Source organism: Canis lupus, chromosome 13 (assembly GCF_011100685.1).
Source record: "Canis lupus familiaris isolate Mischka breed German Shepherd chromosome 13, alternate assembly UU_Cfam_GSD_1.0, whole genome shotgun sequence".
Classification (NCBI taxonomy): Eukaryota; Metazoa; Chordata; class Mammalia; order Carnivora; family Canidae; genus Canis; species Canis lupus.
This window is the reverse complement of record NC_049234.1, coordinates 37,965,182-37,984,662: the sequence shown is the minus strand read 5'-3', so window position 1 is coordinate 37,984,662 and position 19,481 is coordinate 37,965,182. Positions and strand designations below refer to the sequence as shown.

At 67.1% G+C, this 19,481-nt stretch overlaps 3 protein-coding genes and 1 long non-coding RNA gene across 11 annotated transcripts; 2 read left to right on the top strand and 2 right to left on the bottom strand.

Annotated features, from left to right (window-relative positions):
* Nucleotides 1–1,022: 1,022 nt before the first annotated feature.
* Nucleotides 1,023–4,358, top strand: NAPRT (nicotinate phosphoribosyltransferase). 4 transcript variants are annotated; one of them, XR_005368910.1, is made up of 13 exons: nt 1,023–1,273; nt 1,456–1,583; nt 1,671–1,753; nt 1,877–2,007; nt 2,100–2,215; nt 2,393–2,589; nt 2,670–2,810; nt 3,131–3,215; nt 3,323–3,403; nt 3,490–3,592; nt 3,692–3,820; nt 3,920–4,027; nt 4,108–4,267. XR_005368910.1 is itself a non-coding variant. In XM_038555744.1 (13 exons), exons 1-13 carry the CDS (start codon nt 1,048–1,050, stop codon nt 4,168–4,170), a joined length of 1,587 nt encoding a protein of 528 aa, XP_038411672.1. In that variant the 5' UTR covers nt 1,024–1,047; the 3' UTR covers nt 4,171–4,358. The 4 variants fall into 4 exon arrangements, 3 of the variants coding, with proteins under 3 accessions (XP_038411672.1, XP_038411671.1, XP_038411673.1); XM_038555744.1 differs by having other exon boundaries at nt 1,024–1,273; nt 2,130–2,215; nt 3,666–3,820; nt 4,108–4,358; XM_038555743.1 differs by having other exon boundaries at nt 1,025–1,273; nt 3,666–3,820; nt 4,108–4,333.
* LOC119864925 lies at nt 1,873–8,336 on the bottom strand. Its single transcript, XR_005368911.1, has 3 exons — nt 8,089–8,336; nt 6,996–7,968; nt 1,873–2,833 (listed from the first exon to the last, which is right to left on the bottom strand). It is a non-coding gene; the product is annotated as an uncharacterized LOC119864925 (long non-coding RNA).
* On the top strand, nt 5,680–11,231 carry MROH6 (maestro heat like repeat family member 6). The gene is made up of 14 exons (XM_038555746.1): nt 5,680–6,246; nt 6,359–6,511; nt 6,668–6,822; nt 7,306–7,423; nt 7,564–7,748; nt 7,828–7,965; nt 8,061–8,175; nt 8,246–8,389; nt 8,608–8,781; nt 8,977–9,144; nt 9,412–9,531; nt 9,744–9,846; nt 9,944–10,009; nt 10,168–11,231. The coding sequence occupies exons 1-14, from the start codon at nt 5,806–5,808 to the stop codon at nt 10,398–10,400; spliced, it is 2,313 nt and encodes a 770-aa protein (XP_038411674.1). The 5' UTR covers nt 5,680–5,805; the 3' UTR covers nt 10,401–11,231.
* Nucleotides 11,232–13,055: 1,824 nt separating this feature from the next.
* Nucleotides 13,056–18,779, bottom strand: GSDMD (gasdermin D). Of its 5 annotated transcripts, none has more exons than XM_038555740.1 (13): nt 18,556–18,779; nt 17,870–17,996; nt 17,735–17,793; nt 16,396–16,617; nt 16,060–16,252; nt 15,521–15,689; nt 15,303–15,399; nt 14,953–15,006; nt 14,299–14,340; nt 14,006–14,181; nt 13,784–13,925; nt 13,616–13,689; nt 13,056–13,468 (listed from the first exon to the last, which is right to left on the bottom strand). In XM_038555740.1, the coding sequence occupies exons 4-13, from the start codon at nt 16,610–16,612 to the stop codon at nt 13,226–13,228; spliced, it is 1,407 nt and encodes a 468-aa protein (XP_038411668.1). In that variant the 5' UTR covers nt 16,613–16,617; nt 17,735–17,793; nt 17,870–17,996; nt 18,556–18,779; the 3' UTR covers nt 13,056–13,225. The 5 variants fall into 5 exon arrangements, with proteins under 5 accessions (XP_038411668.1, XP_038411669.1, XP_038411666.1 ...); XM_038555741.1 differs by having other exon boundaries at nt 17,870–17,986; XM_038555738.1 differs by lacking the exon at nt 17,870–17,996.
* Between the last annotated feature and the right edge of the window lie 702 nt (nt 18,780–19,481).

Here is a 19,481-nt window from a genome sequence, read left to right as displayed (position 1 = left end):
ACAGCAGGGATCCCAGGGGCTGTGCCCCCTCCCCTCTCCCAGTCTCTCCATGGTGTTTGGGTGACTGGATGACCTCACTCCCCATCAGCCCCTTCTCTGTCTCTTTGCCACCAGCCTGACTTCACCCTACCCCCACCCCCATTACAATGGTCACGTCCAGTTCAAGGTGTTGAAGCCAGAACCAGAGCGTGCCTCATCCTCCATAGGGCTGGGGCCCATCTCTGGGTTCCATTCCCTGCTGAGCTGCCCCCATGGGAGCAAAGGTGTCAGCCTGAAGCTGTTCAGGGAACAAAGGTTCCAGTGGCTGTCCTGGCCCTGCTGCTGTGGCTAGTCACGGTCCCCCGGGGGTTCCCAGGGGCTGAACTGTGCAGAGCCCTGCGGACCTCCCACCGTGTGGGGCGGGGCTCCTGCCTTAGCTGAGCAGCCTTCACATCCCCTGCCTGTGCTGTGACCTGGACGGGCCCACGGTCCTGCCATTACTAAGGTCCCTAGCGGCTCCTCCCCTGGACTGCTGGCCAGCCTGGCTGGTGGGACGGCCACTCGCGAGCTGGGGAAGGGGTGCGTACTGTGGTTCTGGTCAGAGCTGGTGTCCTCCAGGGACCCGAGCTACAGGGGCATGGACTGCTGTTCCCACCCCCTTCGGGGGGGCCCTGCACACCACTACAGCGTTCCCTTGGGGGTGCAAGAGTCCGGGCGCCCGCGGAGGGTGGACAAACGCCCCCTTGCCCTTTGTCAGCACACACCCTGAGCCTGTACATAGTGTTGCGCCACGTAGATGCCCACCTGGGGCAGGTTCGAGGCCCCTCCCCGGACCTGCCCCTTCCCACCCGCCCTGCAGCGCCAGTCCCCAGTCCCGGCTGGAGGGGGGCGGAGCCGCGAGCGGACCCGGCCCTGCGGGGGGCGGGGCGGGAGCGCGCCGGAACCCGGGGGCGGGGCCGGAACCCGGGGGCGGGGCGGGGGTCGGAGTCCGAGTCAGAGGCCGCGGGCGGGGGTCGGAGTCCGGGGGGCGGGGCCGGGGCGCGGATTCGAGTCCCGGGCGGGGGCGAGATGGCGGCGGAGCAGGACTCCGAGGCGCGCGCGGCGGCCCGGCCGCTGCTCACCGACCTGTACCAGGCCACCATGGCGCTGGGCTACTGGCGCGCGGGCCGGGCGCGGGAGCAGGCCGAGTTCGAGCTCTTCTTCCGCGGCTGCCCGTTCGGCGGCGCCTTCGCCTTGGCGGCCGGGCTCCGCGACTGCGTGCGCTTCCTGCGCGCCTTCCGCCTTCGGGACGCAGGTAGCCCGGCCCCGGCCCCGGCCCTCGCCCCCCGCCCCGGTCCCCCGCCGCCTAGATGAGACGCCCCCCGCCCCCCGCCGCCCGCCGAGCCCGGGCCGAGCCTCCCGTGAGCCCGAGGCTTCCGGCTCCGGCCCCGACGCGTCCTGCGCTGGCTCCAGCGGTGAGGGCCTCTGTCCCCCCAGACGTGCAGTTTCTGGCCTCGGTGCTGCCCCCCGACACGGACCCCGCGTTCTTCGAGCACCTTCGTGCCCTCGACTGCTCGGATGTGACGGTGCGGGCCCTGCCCGAGGGCTCCCTCGCCTTCCCCAACGTGAGTGTGGGGTGAGCGGGGCGCGCGGGGCGCACAGGGCGCGGGCCCGCCGGGAGTCGCCCAGCCGACACCCCTCCGCCCCCGCAGGTGCCGTTGTTGCAGGTGTCGGGGCCGCTCCTGGTGGTGCAGCTGCTGGAGACGCCCCTCCTCTGCCTGGTCAGCTACGCCAGGTGGGGTCCCCGGAGGAGTGGGGTCGGGGCTGCGGGGGCGGGCCCTGGGCCCTGGAGAGGGGCCCCCCCCGGTGACCTCCCGACGCCCCGCCCCGCGCGGCCCCGGCTCCCTTGCCCCCACAGCCTCATCGCCACCAACGCTGCGCGCCTTCGCCTGATCGCGGGCCCCGAGAAGCGGCTGTTGGAGATGGGGCTGCGGCGAGCCCAGGGCCCCGATGGGGGTCTCACGGCCTCCACCTACAGCTACCTAGGCGGTGAGAGCCGGAGGAGGGAGGCAGGGGCGGGGAAGGAGACCTGCCCGGAGCCCTCCAGCCCCGCCTGACCCCACGCCTGACCCCCGGCCCAGGTTTTGATGGCAGCAGCAATGTGCTTGCAGGACAGCTGCGGGGTGTGCCCCTGGCGGGAACCCTGGCCCACTCTTTCGTCACCTCCTTTTCGGGCACTGAGGTGCCCCCCGACCCGGTCAGTACCTCTCATCCCTGCTGCACTCCAGACAGCAGACCCCAAAGCCAGTCCTTGCTCAGGGGAGGGTGGTCCACCTGAGCCACCCTGGCAGGTAGCCCCGGTGGTGGCACTGCCCCCGCTCAGACCTCCCCCTGCACGAGGGACTGCCCAGCCTTCACTGAGCCCTCTCCGTAGATGTTGGCTCCAGCCGCCAGTCCAGGACCCAAGGTGGACCTGACTGCTCGTGTGGAGGCATGGCTGGATGGCGTGTGTGCCCATCTGGGGCTGGGGGTGCAGGAGCCCCACCGGGGGGAGCGGGCAGCCTTTGTGGCCTATGCCCTGGCTTTTCCCCAGGCCTTCCAGGGCCTGCTGGACACCTACAGCGTGCAAAGGTGAGGCCCAGGTGCTCCCCTGGGTGGGCTCTGCAGAGCGGCCACAGCCCCTCACGCACCCTTCTTGTACCCGCCCACAGGAGCGGTCTTCCTAACTTCCTGGCAGTAGCCCTGGCCCTGGGGGAACTGGGCTACCGCGCAGTAGGCATACGATTGGACAGCGGTGACTTGCTTCAGCAGGCCCAGGAGATCCGCGGGGTCTTCAGGACCGTCTCGGCCCGGTGAGTCCCCCGGACAGTTATGCCTGCGGAGAGATCCCATGGGGGGGGCAGGAATGTTGGGATGGGGCAGAGGGAGGAAGCAGTTTGCCCCTCCCAAAGTGAGGAGCTCTGATCCAGTTGCTACCTCAGTAGAGACATTGGGCCCTTGGTGGGCAAATTGGGTGGGTTCACCCAGGGGCTGAAGCAAAAGGCCAAAACCTGCACGGCTGAAGACAGACCCTTGGCTGGTGTTGGTGGCCTGGCGGGGGGGGGGGGCATCACTGGGGGGTGCATGTGACCAGGTACATCGGGGAACATTGGAGGGGCTGCCCCCATCACAGGTTCCAGATGCCCTGGCTGGAATCTATTTCCATCGCCGTCAGCAACAACATTGATGAGAAGGAGCTGGCCCGGCTGGCCCAGGAGGTGAGGTGGGGTGGGGCAGGGCGGGGTGGGGGCAAGCCAGAGCGTGGCTAGGAGGGCTCTGGGCCTGCAGATGTTAAGAAGGCCAGTGCCACCCTCTTCTCCTCCAGGGCAGTGAGGTGAACGTCATAGGCATTGGCACCAATGTGGTCACGTGTCCCCGCCAGCCTTCCCTGGGCTGCGTCTATAAGGTAGCGGATAGGGGGACCCGGTGGAGCAGGCCAGAGGGATCTCGGGTTGGGGAGGAGTCCAGCGATCCCAGCACACGTTTTTGCAGCTGGTGTCTGTGGGAGGCCAACCACGAATGAAGCTGACTGAGGACCCCGAGAAACAGACGCTGCCTGGGAGCAAGGCTGCCTTCCGGCTCCTGGGCCCTGAAGGTGAGCCCCTCCCAGCCCTCCAAGGCCCTTCTCAAGTCCCTGGGCCCCCTCTTCATTCTTGATGCACACACAGGGTCCCTGCTGTTGGATGTGCTGCAGCTGGCAGAGGAGCCACCACCCCAGGCTGGCCAGGAGCTGCGGGTCTGGCCTCATGGGGCCCGGGAAGCCTGTACCGTGAGGCCTGCCGGCGTGGAGCCCCTGCTGAGGCTCTGGGTCCAGCAGGGACAGGTGGGCGCCTCCAGCTCCTCCCGTAGTCTGCACCTTCAGCCGGAGTTGAGCCCTGGCTCTGGCCCCTGACCCAGCCCCTTCTTTCCGTCTTCCCCCCAGCTGTGCGAGCCGCTCCCATCTCTGGCCGAATCTAGAGCCTTCGCCCAGCTGTCCCTGAGCCGTCTGAGCCCTGAGCACAAGCGGCTGGAGTGGCCCGCGCTCTACCAGGTTGGTGCACGGCCACATCCTCAGCTGGCCCTGGGACCCTCTGTCCCAACGGCTCTCGCCAGCCTCTCTTCTTCCCACAGGTTGCGTTGTCTGATAAGCTCCGGGCCCTGGTGGACAGACTGGGTGCGGGAGGATCCTCGTGAGAACCATGCTTGGGGGGCAGCCCTGGGGACTTGGTGGTTTAGCTCCCATATCGGGCTCCCTGCCTGGAACCTGCTTCTCCCTCTGCCTGTGTCTCTGCCTCTCTCTCTCTCTCATGAATAAATAAAATCTTTAAAAAAAGAAAATCTTAAAAAAAAAAAAAAAAAAAGAATCAAGCTGGGGTTTGCCTGAAGTCAACACATCACTCACTGTCCTGCACAACTTGTCCTGTGTCATTTTTTTCACCCAGCCTGCTGCTCCCTATACCCCCTGGGGCGGGTGGGCTGGAGTCTGGGATTGGAGTGTCGGTCCAGCTCCCAGGGGAGGCCAAGGCTGGGAGTGCCTGAGGCTCATGGAGCTGGACTCGGGGGGCAGATCTGAGGCTGGAGGGCACAGGACTGTGGGGAGACGGGGGCTTCTAGTGTCTATCTAGGATTTGGGGGAGTTGTGGGAGCCTGGGGGCGGGGAGCCATGGGATGGGAATGAGGTGCCAGAAAGAGGGCCTGGGGGACTTCCTGCATCCAGGCATGGCCGCAGACTGCACACCGACCATGGGCACGTCAAGCCTCCCGAGCCGAAGAGCAGCCCAGGTGTCCCTGGCCACTGCTGCTGCCAACCCTACGGGACTGCCACGGGGACACTGCGCTCATGGGCTCCACCCTACTGGCTTGGCATCTGTCACCAGGCCTGGACCTTAGAGGGAGCCAGCTCCTGACCCAGCAGCCTCCCAAAGGGAGGGGAGCCAGGGAGGAGATGAGCCATGCTGGGCCTGCCTCTGCGCAGGGAGCAACTCAGCTTCCAGAGAATCACTTGGGCGAGATGTTCTCCGTGCTGTGGGCTGCGGGGGGGCAGGGGCTCTCGGATGCAGGCAGCACAAGGGCGGCAAAGGCAGGCAGGGCAAGGGTGTGGAGAGGTGCTGGCTTCCTGGGGCCCTTCCTACGACACTTCCGCCTCTTCAGGTATCTGACCAGACTGGCTCTTCTGGGTCCCAAGGCTGGGTTAGGTTGGGCAGTGCCCCGTGTCACCGGGGGAGCATGCCAGGATCTGGGACAGAGGCCTGATCAGGCCAGCCCTGGGGGGCATGAGGCTCAGAGGGGTACAGGATTCACCAGGCCCTAGGGACCCACAGGTCACCACGTCCTCTGCACGGGGCCCAGGGGCCCTGACCTTACAACTGACCAGGATGCAGAAGGCCCACCCCAACAACAGCGGTCCCAGCAAGGGCGCCCGAGTGGCTGCAGGCACACTCCTCTCCCCCCAGCTCCACCCCTGCCCTGCCTGAGCTCAGAGGCGGGGACAGCTCTCTCGACCCCCCTCATCCCCAGGACACCTGGCTAGGTCAGAATGCGGCGGGGACAGCCCAGCTCCAGGCCCCACCGGCTCCTCTAGGGCTGAACCAGGCAAGGCCTTAGCTCAGGGCCGGCCCGGACTTCTGGACCCTGCTGGGGCCTGCTGAGGGCTGTCCACACTTGCCTGGGGTCTCCCCACCCAGGGGGATGGATGTTGGGGTACAGGTCCACCATCCCAGGGATCCCATCCCTTCCGCAGGGCCCTGGCGGGCACAGCCAGAACCCACACACTCGAGCTCCAGGCTGGCTACTCATTGCGAGGGCGGGAGGGCCCTTCACAAGCCACTGATGCCTACACCTGGGGGTGTCTGGAACGCCCCAACCCCCACACACAACGCTCGCACGCATGCGCCACCACGCCTGTCCCCGATCCTACCTGCCCAGGGCCAGCTTCTAGGTCAGGCCCGGGCACGACTTCCCGGGAGAACCAGCACAGGTGCTGCAGGCCGGGCTCAGCTGAGCAGCTTGGGGTGTGCGGTGGCCATGGCCTGGGGACTGTGGGGCAGGGCCCGAGGGGGCCCTGTGGGGGCTCTAACCCTGTCGGCTCTGGCTGAAGGCATCCAGGCCAACCAAGGACAGACCCCGGGTCGCTCTTCTGCTGGCCCTCAGCCTGAACGTGCGCTTGAACCTGAGGTGGAGCCTCGGAGTGCAAGTGCCATCCCCCCAGCCGGTAGGGAGCCCTGCCCCTCGCCCAGGGGGCAAGGTCCTGCCCCTGAGGGACCCCACCAGGTGAGTGTGGAGGGAAGGGAGGCCAAGGGGACCCCAGGAAGGAGGTTGGGGGGCACTGGGGAACAGAATCAGGCGAGGCAAGACTTTATACTTCCCGCCCATCCTGTCCTAGGAACCCCAGAGTTCCTGGGAAGAGGGGGCGCTAGCTGACCTGGCCTTGTACACGGCTGCCTGCCTGGAAGAGGCTGGCGTTGCAGGGACCCAAGCAACAGCGCTCATGCTGTCCTCCGCTCTGGAGGCCCGGGGGGAGCATCTGGAGGACAACGTAAGCCACCCCCCCCAGGGCCCCCGACACTCCTGCCGCTGAGTTCCAAGGTGGGGGGACAAGCAAGCGGCCCGACCAGCGCACAGGCTGCAGGCTGCACCTGCCCTGTGGGGGCGCAGAGAGCGGCGGAGCCCTGATGCCCGCTCCCCTGTACAGGTGTATGCCCTGGTGCGAGGGCTGCTGGCGCAGGTGCCCAGCTTGGCCCAAGGGAGGCCCCGGCAGGCGGCTCTGCGGGTGCTGAGCGCACTGGCCCTGGAGCATGCGCGGGAAGTGGTGTGTGCGCTGCTCCCAAGCTCGCTGCCCCCCGACCGGTAACCTGCCGCACCCAGGCTGCAGCCACATCCCCGAGCCTCCTTCCCCATGCAGCTTCCTTCCTCTTCCTGATCCTTCCTGATTGGCGGTGGAGTTTAGCCCCAGTGGGGGGGGGAAGGAGGGGGGCAGAGCCTCTGAATTCCCTTCACCACCTATCGCCCTGCCCTCGCACCTGGGGGGCCCGGCTCGGGGCCCTGCCATTGCCCCCAGGTCACGCTGGGAGCCCAGCCCAGGGCTCCAGGGTGGGACGAGCAAGCCAGCTGGCTTCTTGGCCCCAAGGCCCCTGGCTCCTCTGTTAACCTGCCCAGGAGACGTTTTCTTTGGTTTCATCCTCTGCAGTGACCACGTGCAATCCAGCTTCGTTTCCCTGCTGCTGGCTCTACGCGGGGTTTGGGGTAGTCTACACAGACGCCACTCATTCTGGTTCTCCGGGGTTTGCGGGGGCAGGGGGACTCCCCGTCTCAGGTGCTCCGTCCCCCCAGGGCAGCCGCCGAGCTGTGGCGCAGCCTGAGCCGGAACCAGCGCGTAAACGGGCAGGTGCTGGTCCAGCTGCTGTGGGCGTTGAGGAACGAAGCCGGGCCTGAGCTGGAGGCGCTGGCGGTAGGAGACTCCCCAGGGCCCAGGGGCAGGAGCCGGGGCGGCAGCTGCTCCTCAGTCTGGTCCTCAGGTGTCCGCGGCTTTGTCCTGGAGCTCTCGGTGTGCGGGGCACCAGGGCCTGAGCCCAGCTCCTTGTTCTGCAGGCCACTCGGGCCCTCGGGGAGATGCTGGCTGTGTCTGGCTGCGTGGGTGCCACTCGGGGCTTCTACCCACACCTCCTGCTCGTGCTGGTCACGCAGCTACACCGGCTGGCGCGGCGTGTGCGCTCCCCGGACGCCCCTAAGGTGCAGGCCCCATGGCACCGAGGGCCCCCGCACAGCCACGTCAGGTGAGGGGCAAGCGCCAGGGAGAAGTGGGGGCTGGGCCAGCGCCCTCCTCACCCTGACCCCCTGCCGCCGGCCCTGCAGCTGTGCTGTGGAAGCCTTGAAGGCTCTGCTCACCGGGGATGGTGGCCGCATGGTGGTCACGTGCATGGAGCAGGCCGGGGGCTGGAGAAGGCTGGTGGGAGCCCACACCCACCTAGAAGGTGTCCTGCTGCTGGCCAGGTGCTGCGGGCAGGGGGGCGGGGGGTGGGGGGTTACTGGTTAGGGGGAGCCCGGCAGCAGCAGGACAGAGAACGCCCATTTCCGCCCCACCCCAGTGCCATGGTGGCCCACGCTGACCACCACCTGCGGGGCCTTTTTGGGAACGTGCTGCCCCAGCTGCGCAGCCCCGACGACACGCAGCGCCTTACGGCCATGGCCTTCTTCACGGGGGTGAGCCTGCTTCCCCGCGGCGGTGAGGGGTGGCCGTGGATGCCTGAGTGCTGACCCGCCGCCCCCTCAGCTGTTGCAGAGCCGGCCCACAGCAGGCCTCCTGAGGGAGGAGAGCATCCTGGAGCGGCTCTGCGCCTGGCAGGGCGACCGCGAGCCCACTGTGCGCTGGCTGGGCCTGCTGGGCCTGGGCCACCTGGCGCTGAACCGCGGCAAGGTGGGGGCCGGGGGGAGGGGGAGGGAGAGGGGAGGGCACCGCGGCAAGGTGGGGGCCGGGGGAAGGGGCGCACCGGCAAGGTGGGGGAGGGACACCGGGGCGGGGGGTGGAGAGGGCACGGGGTGGGGGAGGGGCGAGAGGGCGCTGCGGCAAGGTGGGGGGCGGGGGGCACCGGGGCGGGGGCGAACGGCCGCCCACGAGAGCCCCTGCCCCCGCAGGTGCGGCACGTGAGCAGGGTGCTGCCCGCACTGCTGGGCGCGCTGGGCGAGGGCGACGCGAGGCTCGTGGACGCCGCGCTGGGCGCCCTGCGAAGGCTCCTGCTGCGGCCTCGGGCTCCCGTGCGGCTGCTGAGCGCCGAGCTGGGGTCCCGCCTCCCGCCGCTGCTGGACGACGTAAGCCCCGCCCCGCCCCCGCAGGACCCCGCCCCGCCCCTCTCTACAGGGCCCCGCCCCCCAGCCCCCACCTTGCCGCGGTGCCCTCTCCCCCCTCCCGCCCCCCGTCCCTCCCCCTCCCCAACCCCACGGGGACGCCGCCCTCACCAGGCTCTCCGGGTCCTGGGTCTGCCCCGAGCGCGTCCTCCCACGCAGGCCCGGGACTCGGTGCGCGCCTCGGCCGTCGGGCTTCTGGGGACGCTGGTGCGGCGGGGCCGGGGCGGGCTCCGGGTGGGGCTCCGCGGCCCCCTGCGGAAGCTGGTGCTCCGGAGCCTAGTCCCTCTGCTGTTGCGCCTGCAAGATCCCAGCCGGGACGCTGCTGAGGTCAGCCGCCCCCTAGACTGTCCCACTGCTGTCCCCATCCGGCCCTCCCCATCCCCCCGGGGCATCTGTGAAGTCTGAGGTCAGAGACTCCTCCAGGGACGCCCACGTCGGGGGCTCCCGGGTGCCTGGCCTTTCCTGGGCCGCTTACCCTGGGCTGCTCGGGCCCTCGTCCTGGCCGCCACCCCCCACCCCACCCCCCCACCCCCCCCCCCCCCCGTCCCTCTTGTCACTTTCTGGACCTAACCCTGACCCCGTCCCCTGTCCTAGAGTTCAGAGTGGACCCTGGCCCGCTGTGACCAGGCCTTGCATTGGGGCCTGCTGGAGGACATGGTCACGGTGGCCCACTACGACAGCCCTGAGGCCCTAAGCCGCATCTGCCACTGCCTGGTCAGTAGGGGAGGACAGTGCCTGGGACGGGGTATGGTCGGCCGCCCACGGGCTGCAGTGGACACCAGGCCCCCCAGACTGAGTCTCCTCACTCCCCCAGCCAAGGTGGTGGCAGGCCTAAGACCTCAGGGCCTGCTGCCTTGCCCTGGGGGCTCCCCAGGGGACCCCAGCCTGGGGGCTTGCACGTGCTGCCATGAGCCCATCGCTCCCAGGTGCAGCAGTACCCGAGTCACGTACCCAGCTTCCTGAGCCAGACCCAGGGCTACCTGCGGAGCCCACAGGACCCCTTGCGCTGGGCAGCGGCCGTGCTCCTAGGTGAGGCCATCCTGCTGTCACTCAGGGCTCTGGGAGCTGGACAGGCCCCTCCCTGTTGGGGTCTGGGGCCAGCGCTCACAGGTGTGCCTCGGTCCAGGCTTCCTCATCCACCACACGTGCCCGGGCTGCATCAGCCAGGACCTGCTGGACTCCCTGTCGCAGGGTAGGGCCCAGCTTGCTCGCTGGGGTGTGGGGTCCTGGAGAGGCTGTAGGCACAAGGCCGGGGTGGGTGGGAATGGGCTGGAGGGCCAGGGCCTGGGGTACGTGGTGGCCCTGAGAAGCTGCCCCCACCCTCCTGCCCGAGCCGCCCTGTGCCTGCAGACCTGGAGCAGCTGCAGAGTGACCCGGAGCCCGCCGTGGTGGCCGCCGCCCACGTGTCCGCCCAACAGGTGGCGCTGCTGACCCACGCACAGGCCCGGCCCCGCAGCCTGCGACTCCTCCCAGAGGGCCTCTGGCCCCAGCCCTGCCCCCGCCGGCCCCCACCGGCCTTCGACAACAGCCCGTTCCAGCCCCGCAGCTTCATAGGCCGCTGGGGCTGCGTGGGACCTGGCTGAGCCCAAACGGAGCCAGCCCGGAGGGTGCCTGGGGCCAAGTCAGGCTCTGGCCAGTATGGCCAGGGCGGGTCTGCAGAGGAGGCCCACAGGAGTGCTGGTGGGCAGCCTGGGCCTGGTCCTGGGTGCACACACACCCTCCCCGTCCAGGAGCGCTCCGCCCGGCAGCCTCGGGGCCTAGGACAGCGGTGCCTCTTGTCCCAGCAACAGCTTGTTCTCAGCCTCCTATGCCTCTTGCACCCTGGACGGCACCCTGCCTCGCAAGCTGGGGTCTGGTGGGGACATCGTGAAACTGGCCTGACCCTGGGAGCCGGCGCCACCATAGGCTGCCTGCTTTCTGGGCCTGCGCACAGCCCGGCTCGGCCTCCCCGGCCCATCTGGGCTCTCCTCCCCAGCAGCCCCTCAACCCCCGTCCCCCGTCCCGTGTCCCAGTCCTCACTGGCCTGTCTCCGTGCCCCCACCCCATTCCTGCTTATCGTGTCACACCACCTGAGCCTTCTCCTGGTTTCCCCTGACGTCCCCGCTGGAGGCTTGGGACGACACCTGTGGCTTCAGGTGTGAGGTACCACTGTCAGCACCCCACCAGGCCGGGCCCTCACACCGGCTCTCCAGCGCCCTGCGTGGGCTTGGACGAGGACAGCACGACTGGACATGCAGGGAGGAAGGCCCTCTGGAAGCCCGGCTCCTCCAGAACGCCTACCTTGAACTATTCTCTCTCCCGCCTCAGAGAGGCCTTGGCTCACAGCCTCTTGGGGGGCTGAGAGCAATCCTCCCAGTCTGGAGACCCCTTGGGGCCCTGTGGGAAGTGTTTAAAATAAACACAGGTGGATGAAAGGGCTGTAGCATGTGTCTGGGACGGGGTCTGTGCCCAGGATGGATTCTGATGACCTCTGCCTGGTCCAGCGTGTGGCTGAGGATCACACGTGAGGCAGTGTAGCCAGGAATAAGGATCCACCCGGTGGCGGGGTGAGAGTCAGGCTGGTTCAGAGTCCAGGTCTGTGGCCAGGGTCAGGCGGGGCTCAGCCTGAGATAAGGAAGAGAAAGCTCAGGAGCTCAGGCAGGAGGGAGGTGAGGTGTCTCTGGGGCCAGGCAGGGTCAGGCTGAGGGCGCAGGTCTGCAGGGAGCCAGGCAGGGCTTGGGTGTTAATTCGCAGGCTCCAGAGCAGATGCAAAACAAGATTAAGCCGTAAGAAACGTAGGGAGGACGCAGGCCAGGCCAGGAGGCCCTCAGACTCCAGGGAAGGGAGGGCGGGAGGGGAAGCAAAGGGTTGGTGGGAGCATCCCGGGAGGCCGTGCTGGCCTGGGTGCCCTTGGGCTCCCAAGACAGGTGCTGTGCGGGGCTGGGTCTCCCTCCTCAGTTTCCCTGGAGGCAGCCGGTGTGGGGGGAGCATCCTCAGGGCTCTAACTCAATCGGGGCCATAAGCCAGGCAGAGCAGGAGCCTCAGGCTGCCCTTGGTGGCGGCCCCTGAGGCCAGAAGCCAGCCTGGCCTCCCCACAGCTGCAGCCCGGGAGCCAGGCCTCAGGGGCCCGCTTCTCACCAAGGGGAGCCCGGTGGGACGGAGGCCTTCTCCAGAGGAGGCCCCAGCCACCATGGAAGCTCGGGCGGGCTGTGCTTCCCTTCCCACCCCTTAGCAGGGGCGCAGGCTGTCTCTTGCATGACGCATCGTCCTGCTGGCGGCCCCGTGCCCATCCCCATTCCTTGGCCCCCACCCAGGACCACTGGACCAGCCGCCCTCCAGGTGTGGGGTCCATGCGACGTCCACGTGGCCCAAAGGCCCAGACGGTGGCTGGGCCCTGGGAGTGTGGCTGTCCCGCCCTGTGGCGCTGCTCAGCTGTGTGCCAGGTGAGCGTTTCCAGCCCGGGGAGGGGTCTAGGCTGACTGGCTCCACCGGACCTGCCCGCAGAGGGGCCGCAGGTGCTCCTGCCTCTGGAATGCTTCCCGAGATCTGGCCTAGGTCCCGTTCACGCACCATGGTTTCCTTGGCAGCGCCCCGGACCAGGACTCCCAAAAGAGAAGCGTGGGTCCTGGAGAAGCCCAACAGGCCTGGCACTGCCTGCCTCCCTCCGTGTGTGGGAGGCGCACCTAGAGGGTTTCTGGAACCGGGATCTGGGACGTTTCCGGGGCGGTCCGCTTTTGTTCTGATACTCATTCTGCCGTTGGGTTTGGATGCCACACGTCCTCCCGAGCTCTTGTCCTGGCGATGGCTGGACTCACGAGCCCTGGTCCGGGGTGGGGGGTCCCCGAAGCTGTGTCAGCAGCGGGCTGTGACGGTAGGACAGCACAGCTTCCTCCACCCTCCCGCATGACTGCATCTTCCACCGGGAGAGGGATCTGTCTCCCGGCTGAGCGTATTCCTGGAGATGGGGAAGGACACCACCTGTCCCTACCCCCGGGGCGCTCCCACCATGGGAGGCTGAATGCCCAGGGATCTGCCTCTGGGGCAAGGAGGGATTTCACTGCGTGTCCAGAGCCCCATGAGCCCCAGGAGGACAGGGAGCCCCGCGGTGTCACAGGATCCAGGGTGGAGACCATGGAGGAGACCCCCCCTGCTTGGACCCCATGTCTCTCCCCACCCCGAGTGGGCACAGGAAGCCAAACAAGAGACGGTCCCTGCTCCCCACCCAGATCTAGGGCCCCTCAAAAACTCGGTGACCCATCTTTCCTTTGTGTATCACATTTACTGACTTTCCCCAGCTCTCCACCCCAGGATGCACTGGCCGCACGGCTGGGTGGGGCTCTCGCCTTCCCGGTGCGGGCAGCCAGGTGGGCATGAGCCCCACGCCGTCTGGAGAGCTGCCCAGCACGCTGGCGGGCAGAGCCGGTCAGCCCTAACAGGGGTCCTCGCTCAGGCATAACAGCAGTGCCAGACAGGCATAGAGTGTACACGTGTGGTCCCGGGCCTCTGGCTCCCAGCACACCTGGGGGTCGTCCACCTGCAGCTCGAGGCCACACTCCTCCAGCAAGACCCAGGCAGGTGCCTCTGCATCCCAGCTGCCCTCCAGGAGCCCCTGTGGCAGGGACACAGCCCTGCGCTCCTGCCAGGGGGTGCTCTGCTCCAAAATGCTCTGCACCTGGTAGGACAGGGTGGGGGCTTGTCCCTGAGCAACTCTTCCCACGCCGCCCCAGCATCCAGCACCTGCCCGCAGCACTCCATCCTAGAAGCACCTGGGACCCCTCAGCACAGCGGCCCCTTCTCCCAGCGATCTGTGCTCTCTTACCAGCTTGAAGGGCCGGGACAGCTCTCCTGTCTCCAGGACCTTTGTGAGCAGCTTGAGCTGGGTTTCACTCAGCCCTGGGAGGAGACTTGAGGTAAGAAGGGTCCAGAAAGCCCAGCTGGAGAAGCCCGCATCTCTGCCCCGACCTGCCCCGCCCCAGCAGCGGCTCACCAGTCAGCAAGTCCACCAGGTAGAGAACGGGTCTGGCAAGTTGCTCTTCTAGTGCTCTGGAGGTATGCACCAGGCACTCGAGGACAGTGCCCACCGGACCTTCCAGGGGTGCCACCCACCCACAGAACAGGCCCTGTTCCAGCTGTGGACACAGGGAGGGGCTGTGAGCCCGATGGCCCGGGTGCAGCCCCCCCCTGCACCCACTCCAGCAGGCCCACTCACCGCCTCCTCCAGGGTTTGCAGGGCTGGCTCCTCCTGCAGCACCCGCACCAGGCCTGCCAGCAGCTGGTCGCACAGGCCCCTGGACAAGCCCCGCAGGCCCTCAGCCTGGGTCCCCACCTCTGCCAGCAGGCCCTGGAAGTCTTCTGTGACTGCCACCAAGTCCTCGCCAAACCCGTCTGCGGGGAGATGGCTGGAACTGCCCGGCTGCCCACAGGCCCCAGGAGAGCCCTGGTCGGGAAGGGCAGACTCCCAGGGGCAGAAAAGGGTTCCAGGGTTGTCAATAAGGTACTGACCCGACTGTATTTTGGAGCCTGCGCTGCTCGTGGGCTTGTGATCTGGAAGGGACAGAGTTAGGGTGGCGTGCAAGCCCCTGGGCCCTCACAACCCATCACCACCCCAACACTGGCAGCCCGGGCGGGTGTGAGGCTGTGCCAGGCCGGTGTCAGCGCTGCCTTGTAGCTGCCCCGCCCAGCCTGTGTGTGCACGTGTGTGTCCATGCATGTGCGTGCACATATCTGTATATGTGTGTCTGTGCATGCCTGCACATGTGTGTCTGTACATGTGTGTGGATGTGTCCGTGTGTGCATGTGTCCATGCATGTGTATGCCTGTCCATGCACGTGTGTGCATGTGTGCTAGTGTGTCTGTACATGTGTGTGCGTGTATGTGTGCACATGTATGCGTGTCCATACATGCGTGCACGTGTCCATGTGTGGGTATCTGTGCACGTGTATGTGTGTCCATGTGTGTGTGCGTGTCTGTGCACATGTATGCATGTGTCTGTGCATGTGTGCGTGTCTGCATGTGTATGTGTGTGCATGCATATGCGCATGTGTCTATGCATGTGTGTGCGTGTGTATGTGTCTACTTCCACGCCTGGTCCTCAGGAGCCTCTCTGCTGAGCTGAGCTGTGCAGAGGCCCCGTCTGGGGGCGCCCACAGGCCTCACTTTTCTTGGACTGCTTGAAGGTCCTCTGCTTCTTGTTCGGGAAGAGGAGGACATCTGGCAGCCAGAGCAGAGATGGGGGGCACGTTGGCCGGTGACCCAAGCCTCCCCTCACCCACTGGGGCCACCCTACACCATTGGCCCCGCGTGCCCCAACCTCCCACTTCCCAGAGCATGGGCTCCCTTGGCCCCCCCGGCCCCCTCGGCCCCCTCGGCCCCCTCGGCCCCCTCGGCCTGGGAAGTGGTCCAGCCAGGTGCTTGCAGCACCCCAGCCAACTGGCAGTTCGTCCCCTGCTTCCCTGCCTATCTGTCCTGGAGCCTGGGCCCCAGAAGTCACCCCAACCCCAGCTCACCCCAGTCAGGGCCGATAACCAGCTGGGCCACCTCGAATGCTAGGATGCTGCCTGAGGGGATGGTGACTGTCTTCTTCCGCCTCAGATGGCCCTGGCCCTGAGGGGTGGATGTGGGCTCAGGACGGGGCTCTGGGTTGTGGGGTTGGGTAGGCTGGGTGCTGGGGCTGGGGGTCTGCCTGGGGGCACCCCCTCCTGCCTCCCCAGCCCATACCACACACCTGGAGGGACAGGGCTCCAGGCAGGGAAAACTGGCCGGAGCCCTCCTGCTTATAGATCCAGGTGACTGTCACCTCCTTCTGTGTCTGCAGCACTTCTGTCACCACGAATATGTCGTTGCCACAGTTCCGCAGCTGCTCTAGGACTTTGTGCTGGGGCTGACGCAGGCGCCTGTGGCAAGTGGTTGGCCTGGAAGCTGCAGGGGTGTGTCTGGCCCTCCCCACCCCCGGGTCATGGGACCAGCTTCCCTCCTGGGACCTCAGCCTTTGTGCCAGCCCCGGGGTGGCCGGGAGCTCTGTGGGTGCCCAGAGACAGGATTCCCATCCTTCCCTCCCTGGGGGCTCCCGATGATGTTTGTGGGAGGGGTAGCCTGTGTGGAGAGGGGGCACAAGACCCAGGGGTGCCAAGTGGACATCCGCAGAACCTCCAGATGCAGCCAGAGCAGAGATGAGGGGCCCGGCACAGACTCCCTGGGACTCCTGACGCCCCAGGCTGTGACCCGGTGGCTGCCTGGGGTTGGCAGGTCCCCCCCGGGGCTCACCTCTCTTGGCGCATGGTGTCCCAGGTGTTGGGGACCACTCGCAGTGTACACACGTTCATCGAGGTGCTGAGGTTGTCAGCCACTGTCGCCTCCCCTGCCAGCTGCACCTGTCCTGGGGGTGCCAGCTCCACAGAGCCCTGCAGCTGCCCGTCCATGAAGTCGCATACGTGGAAGGGGCCATCACATTTCACATCTAGAGCCAGACCAGAGCTGAGGCCCCTGTCCTCCCACCTGCCACCCATCCAACCTGGGCAGATGGCCTGGAAGGCAGGAAGCCCAAGGCCCAGCGCGGGCAGCAGGCCGGCCAGCTGACGCCCTTCCCACCAGGCTGGGTACCTGGTTCTGGGTCATTAGGCTCCAGAATGTCCCTGATGGACAGGTTGATGCACTTGTAGCGGGGTTTCCAGAACCACAGTCTTGAGAGCTTCCTGGCCAGCAAGCAGTAGGGCTGGAAGCTGGTGGAGCTCCGCAGACTGTCCACGGGGATGAGCTTGCCTCTGTGGTCCAGCTCCCGGATCACGCTCTTGATCACTCCCTCAAAGGCAGATCCCATTGCTCCTGAGGAGGACAGGGGGCTCAGCCATTCTGCCCTCGGGGCTGGAAGAGGGGGCGGGACACCTCTGGTCCTGGATGCCCTGACGGGCAGCATCTACCCTGACAGCCACTCGACTGTCTCTCCGCGGGGCTGGTGGGCACCTCTAGGAGGGATGGCATTCGCAGCCCTCGGCGGGGCTCAGGCCATTCACACCATCTGTACCCAGAGGGCCCCGGGGGGGGCTCTCAGTGCTTGGGGGGGCGGGGGGCGGCCGTCAGCCACCCACAGAGACCTTTGTCACTTTGTCCACCCAACGTGGCTTAGAGCCACTCACAAAAAGCCGCCACTGAGGGAGGGAAGGGCAAAGCAGGAGAGTGACGCCAGGACAGTGCTCTACAACAGCCGGGTCCCCCGCTGAAGCATCCCGAGGGCAGGGGAAGAAATAGGAAGCACCGAGCTTCTGGACACTGGGCACAGGGGCCCGCAGCCTGGCGCAGCCACAGCGTCCCCCGCTTCCCAGGATGTCCTCGGGGCTTTCTCTGTGCCCGGAGTTCCATGAGCCGCCTGTCCAAGGCTGAGGCCTCAGGGACCAGAGGCCAAAGCAGGCCTGACCCCGGGACATGGGAGGCCTGGATCCCAGGCAGGGGAGCCGGCCGGCCCCAGCCACTGCGGTGGGTCAGTGCTGGTCCGTGTGTGGAGGAGGCCAGGGGTGCCTGGGAGGCAAACCCAGATGGGCTTCCGAGAGGCCTCAGACTTCCCCAACGGGTCTGGGTCTACAGGGAGCCGGGGAGGGGCCGTGAGCAGGTGTGCCCCAAAGAGTGGGCATTGCCCCCGCTCAGCGCGAGCCACCCGCCCCCCCCCCCCCGGACCAGGTAGAGGGAACGTACTGGGCACAGGGAGCAGCTCACTGTGACTGTCACCCCCGGCTCCAGGCCCGCGACGGGAAGCAAGTCCGCCCCAAGACCAGGGCGGCGCTGCTCTGCTGAGGAGCCTCCAAGCAAGCGTAGCCAGCGCCCGGACCGAAAGTGAAACTTTGGCCTCTTGACGCCAGCAACCACTCCCGGAAACACCCCAGCCCGCAACGGGGGGGGGGGGGGGGGGCGCCTCCTCCCGCCCAGCCACCCAGCCCCAGGGCCTCGCCTCCAGCTGCAGCCCTTCTGAGGTTTCCTTCCTACGCTCGCTCGGGTCCGTCGACGTTTCTGCAAAGAAAACGTTCAGAGGGTCAGCGAGAGCGGCCTGGGCGCCGGTGGGGGTGGGGGGACAGCCCGTAGGTACCCCGTTTCTTTTGAGGAGACGAAAGGCTCTGAGGTCGGCCGTGGCGCTGCTGTCACGACTCCAGACGCACTGAAGCGAGTCGTATGCCGTGTGGACCGCTCGTCCATACAGCTGTTGCTGAGAAAACCTGCAGTCAGGAGTTTTTTTTTTTTTTCTTTAAGATTTTATTTATTTATTTATGTGTGTGTGAGAGAGAGAGAGAGAGAGAGAGAGAGGCAGAGACCGAGGCAGAGGGAGAAGCAGCCTCCTTGTGGGGAGCCCGAGGTGGGACTCTATCCGGGACCCCAGGATCACGCCCCCGGCTGACTGCGTTGCTAAACCGCTGAGCCACCCGGGCCGCCCTGGAGTCAGGTTTTCAACATCCAGGCTGTCGTCCCACTGGTGCTGGGCAGCGACAGTCACGGCCAGGGCAGGACAGCCAGCGGGAGCCCCGCGGGCTCCCCCTCCCGCGCTCCCAGCCCTGACACCCTGGAGGCCGCACGGGGCGAGGCTCGGCCGGCTGCCCCTCGGGGGCGGTGGGTGCTTGTGGTGGCCGCAGCTGCAGGCCCGCCCCTGGAGGCCACTGCTGCCAGGAGCAGGAGGCTCCAAGAGCCTGAGCGGGGAGCCCGTGTGTGCTCACGCGTTTGCTGTGTGCGCTATTTGCGCTTGCACACATGTGTGCCTGTACACATGTGTCGTGTGCATACCTGTGTGGAGGCCGCGAGGCCAAGGCCGGGCCGCGGCTGCTGATGCTGGGAGGCTGTCCCGCCTGGGGCCTGTCTCCTCAGGCACAGTCTGCTGCTTCCCCTGCTCCCGCGCGGCCGCCCCCGGGGCCCTGGGTCCGAGGTGGAGGAGCTGGCGGGCATCCGTGGGCAGGCTGCTGTGCAGGGCCCTGCCACAGCCCTGACGGGGGGGGGGGGGGGGGGGGTGGGGGCCGGGGCAAGGCTGCCGCAATTCCTCTTTCGGTTTCAGTTTCTGCCAATAACCAAAATACGAGGCACTGGCCAAGCCCAGCCCGCTGCGTGTCTATCTCCCAGGCTCCTGGCTTCCTGCGAGGACAGAGGTCAGCCCTGGCACGGCCTGTGGGGACAAGAGGTGGGAGGGGCTGCCTCTGTGCCCTGTCCCCTCCCTGGCTCCCATTCAAGAGGGGAAGTGTGGCCAGCTGGACACTTTGAGGGCCAGGAACTCCAGGGCGACACTATGTCCTCCTCAAGCCCACCCTATGTCACATGATCACAGGTGAGGCTGCCCTGGCCAAGGCCCTGGGGGTCTACGGGGATGGCAGGTTGTGACCCCAGACGGGGAGGCCGCGGGCACCTCGGGCTGTGTGCGGGGCCTGGGGGTAACCCAGAGCACTAGGTGGAGGGCACCGCCCCAGGTACCCCGGCCCGAGCGTTGGGAGCACACAGGGCAGGCCCCAGCACCCCCAGCACAAGCAGCCCAGGGCCGGCTACAGCCGGTGGCGACCGTTACAGGGGCATTCCTGGAAGTCCGCGCCCACGCCCTCCGCAGCCTCCCCACCAGCCCCCATCACTGCTTCTGCCCTGTGCTCACGTCTCTGTCGCGCCCCCTGGGCTACTGGGGTCCCTCGCTCCAAAAATCAGTCAGGATTAGAGACTTCCCTGTGGCGGCG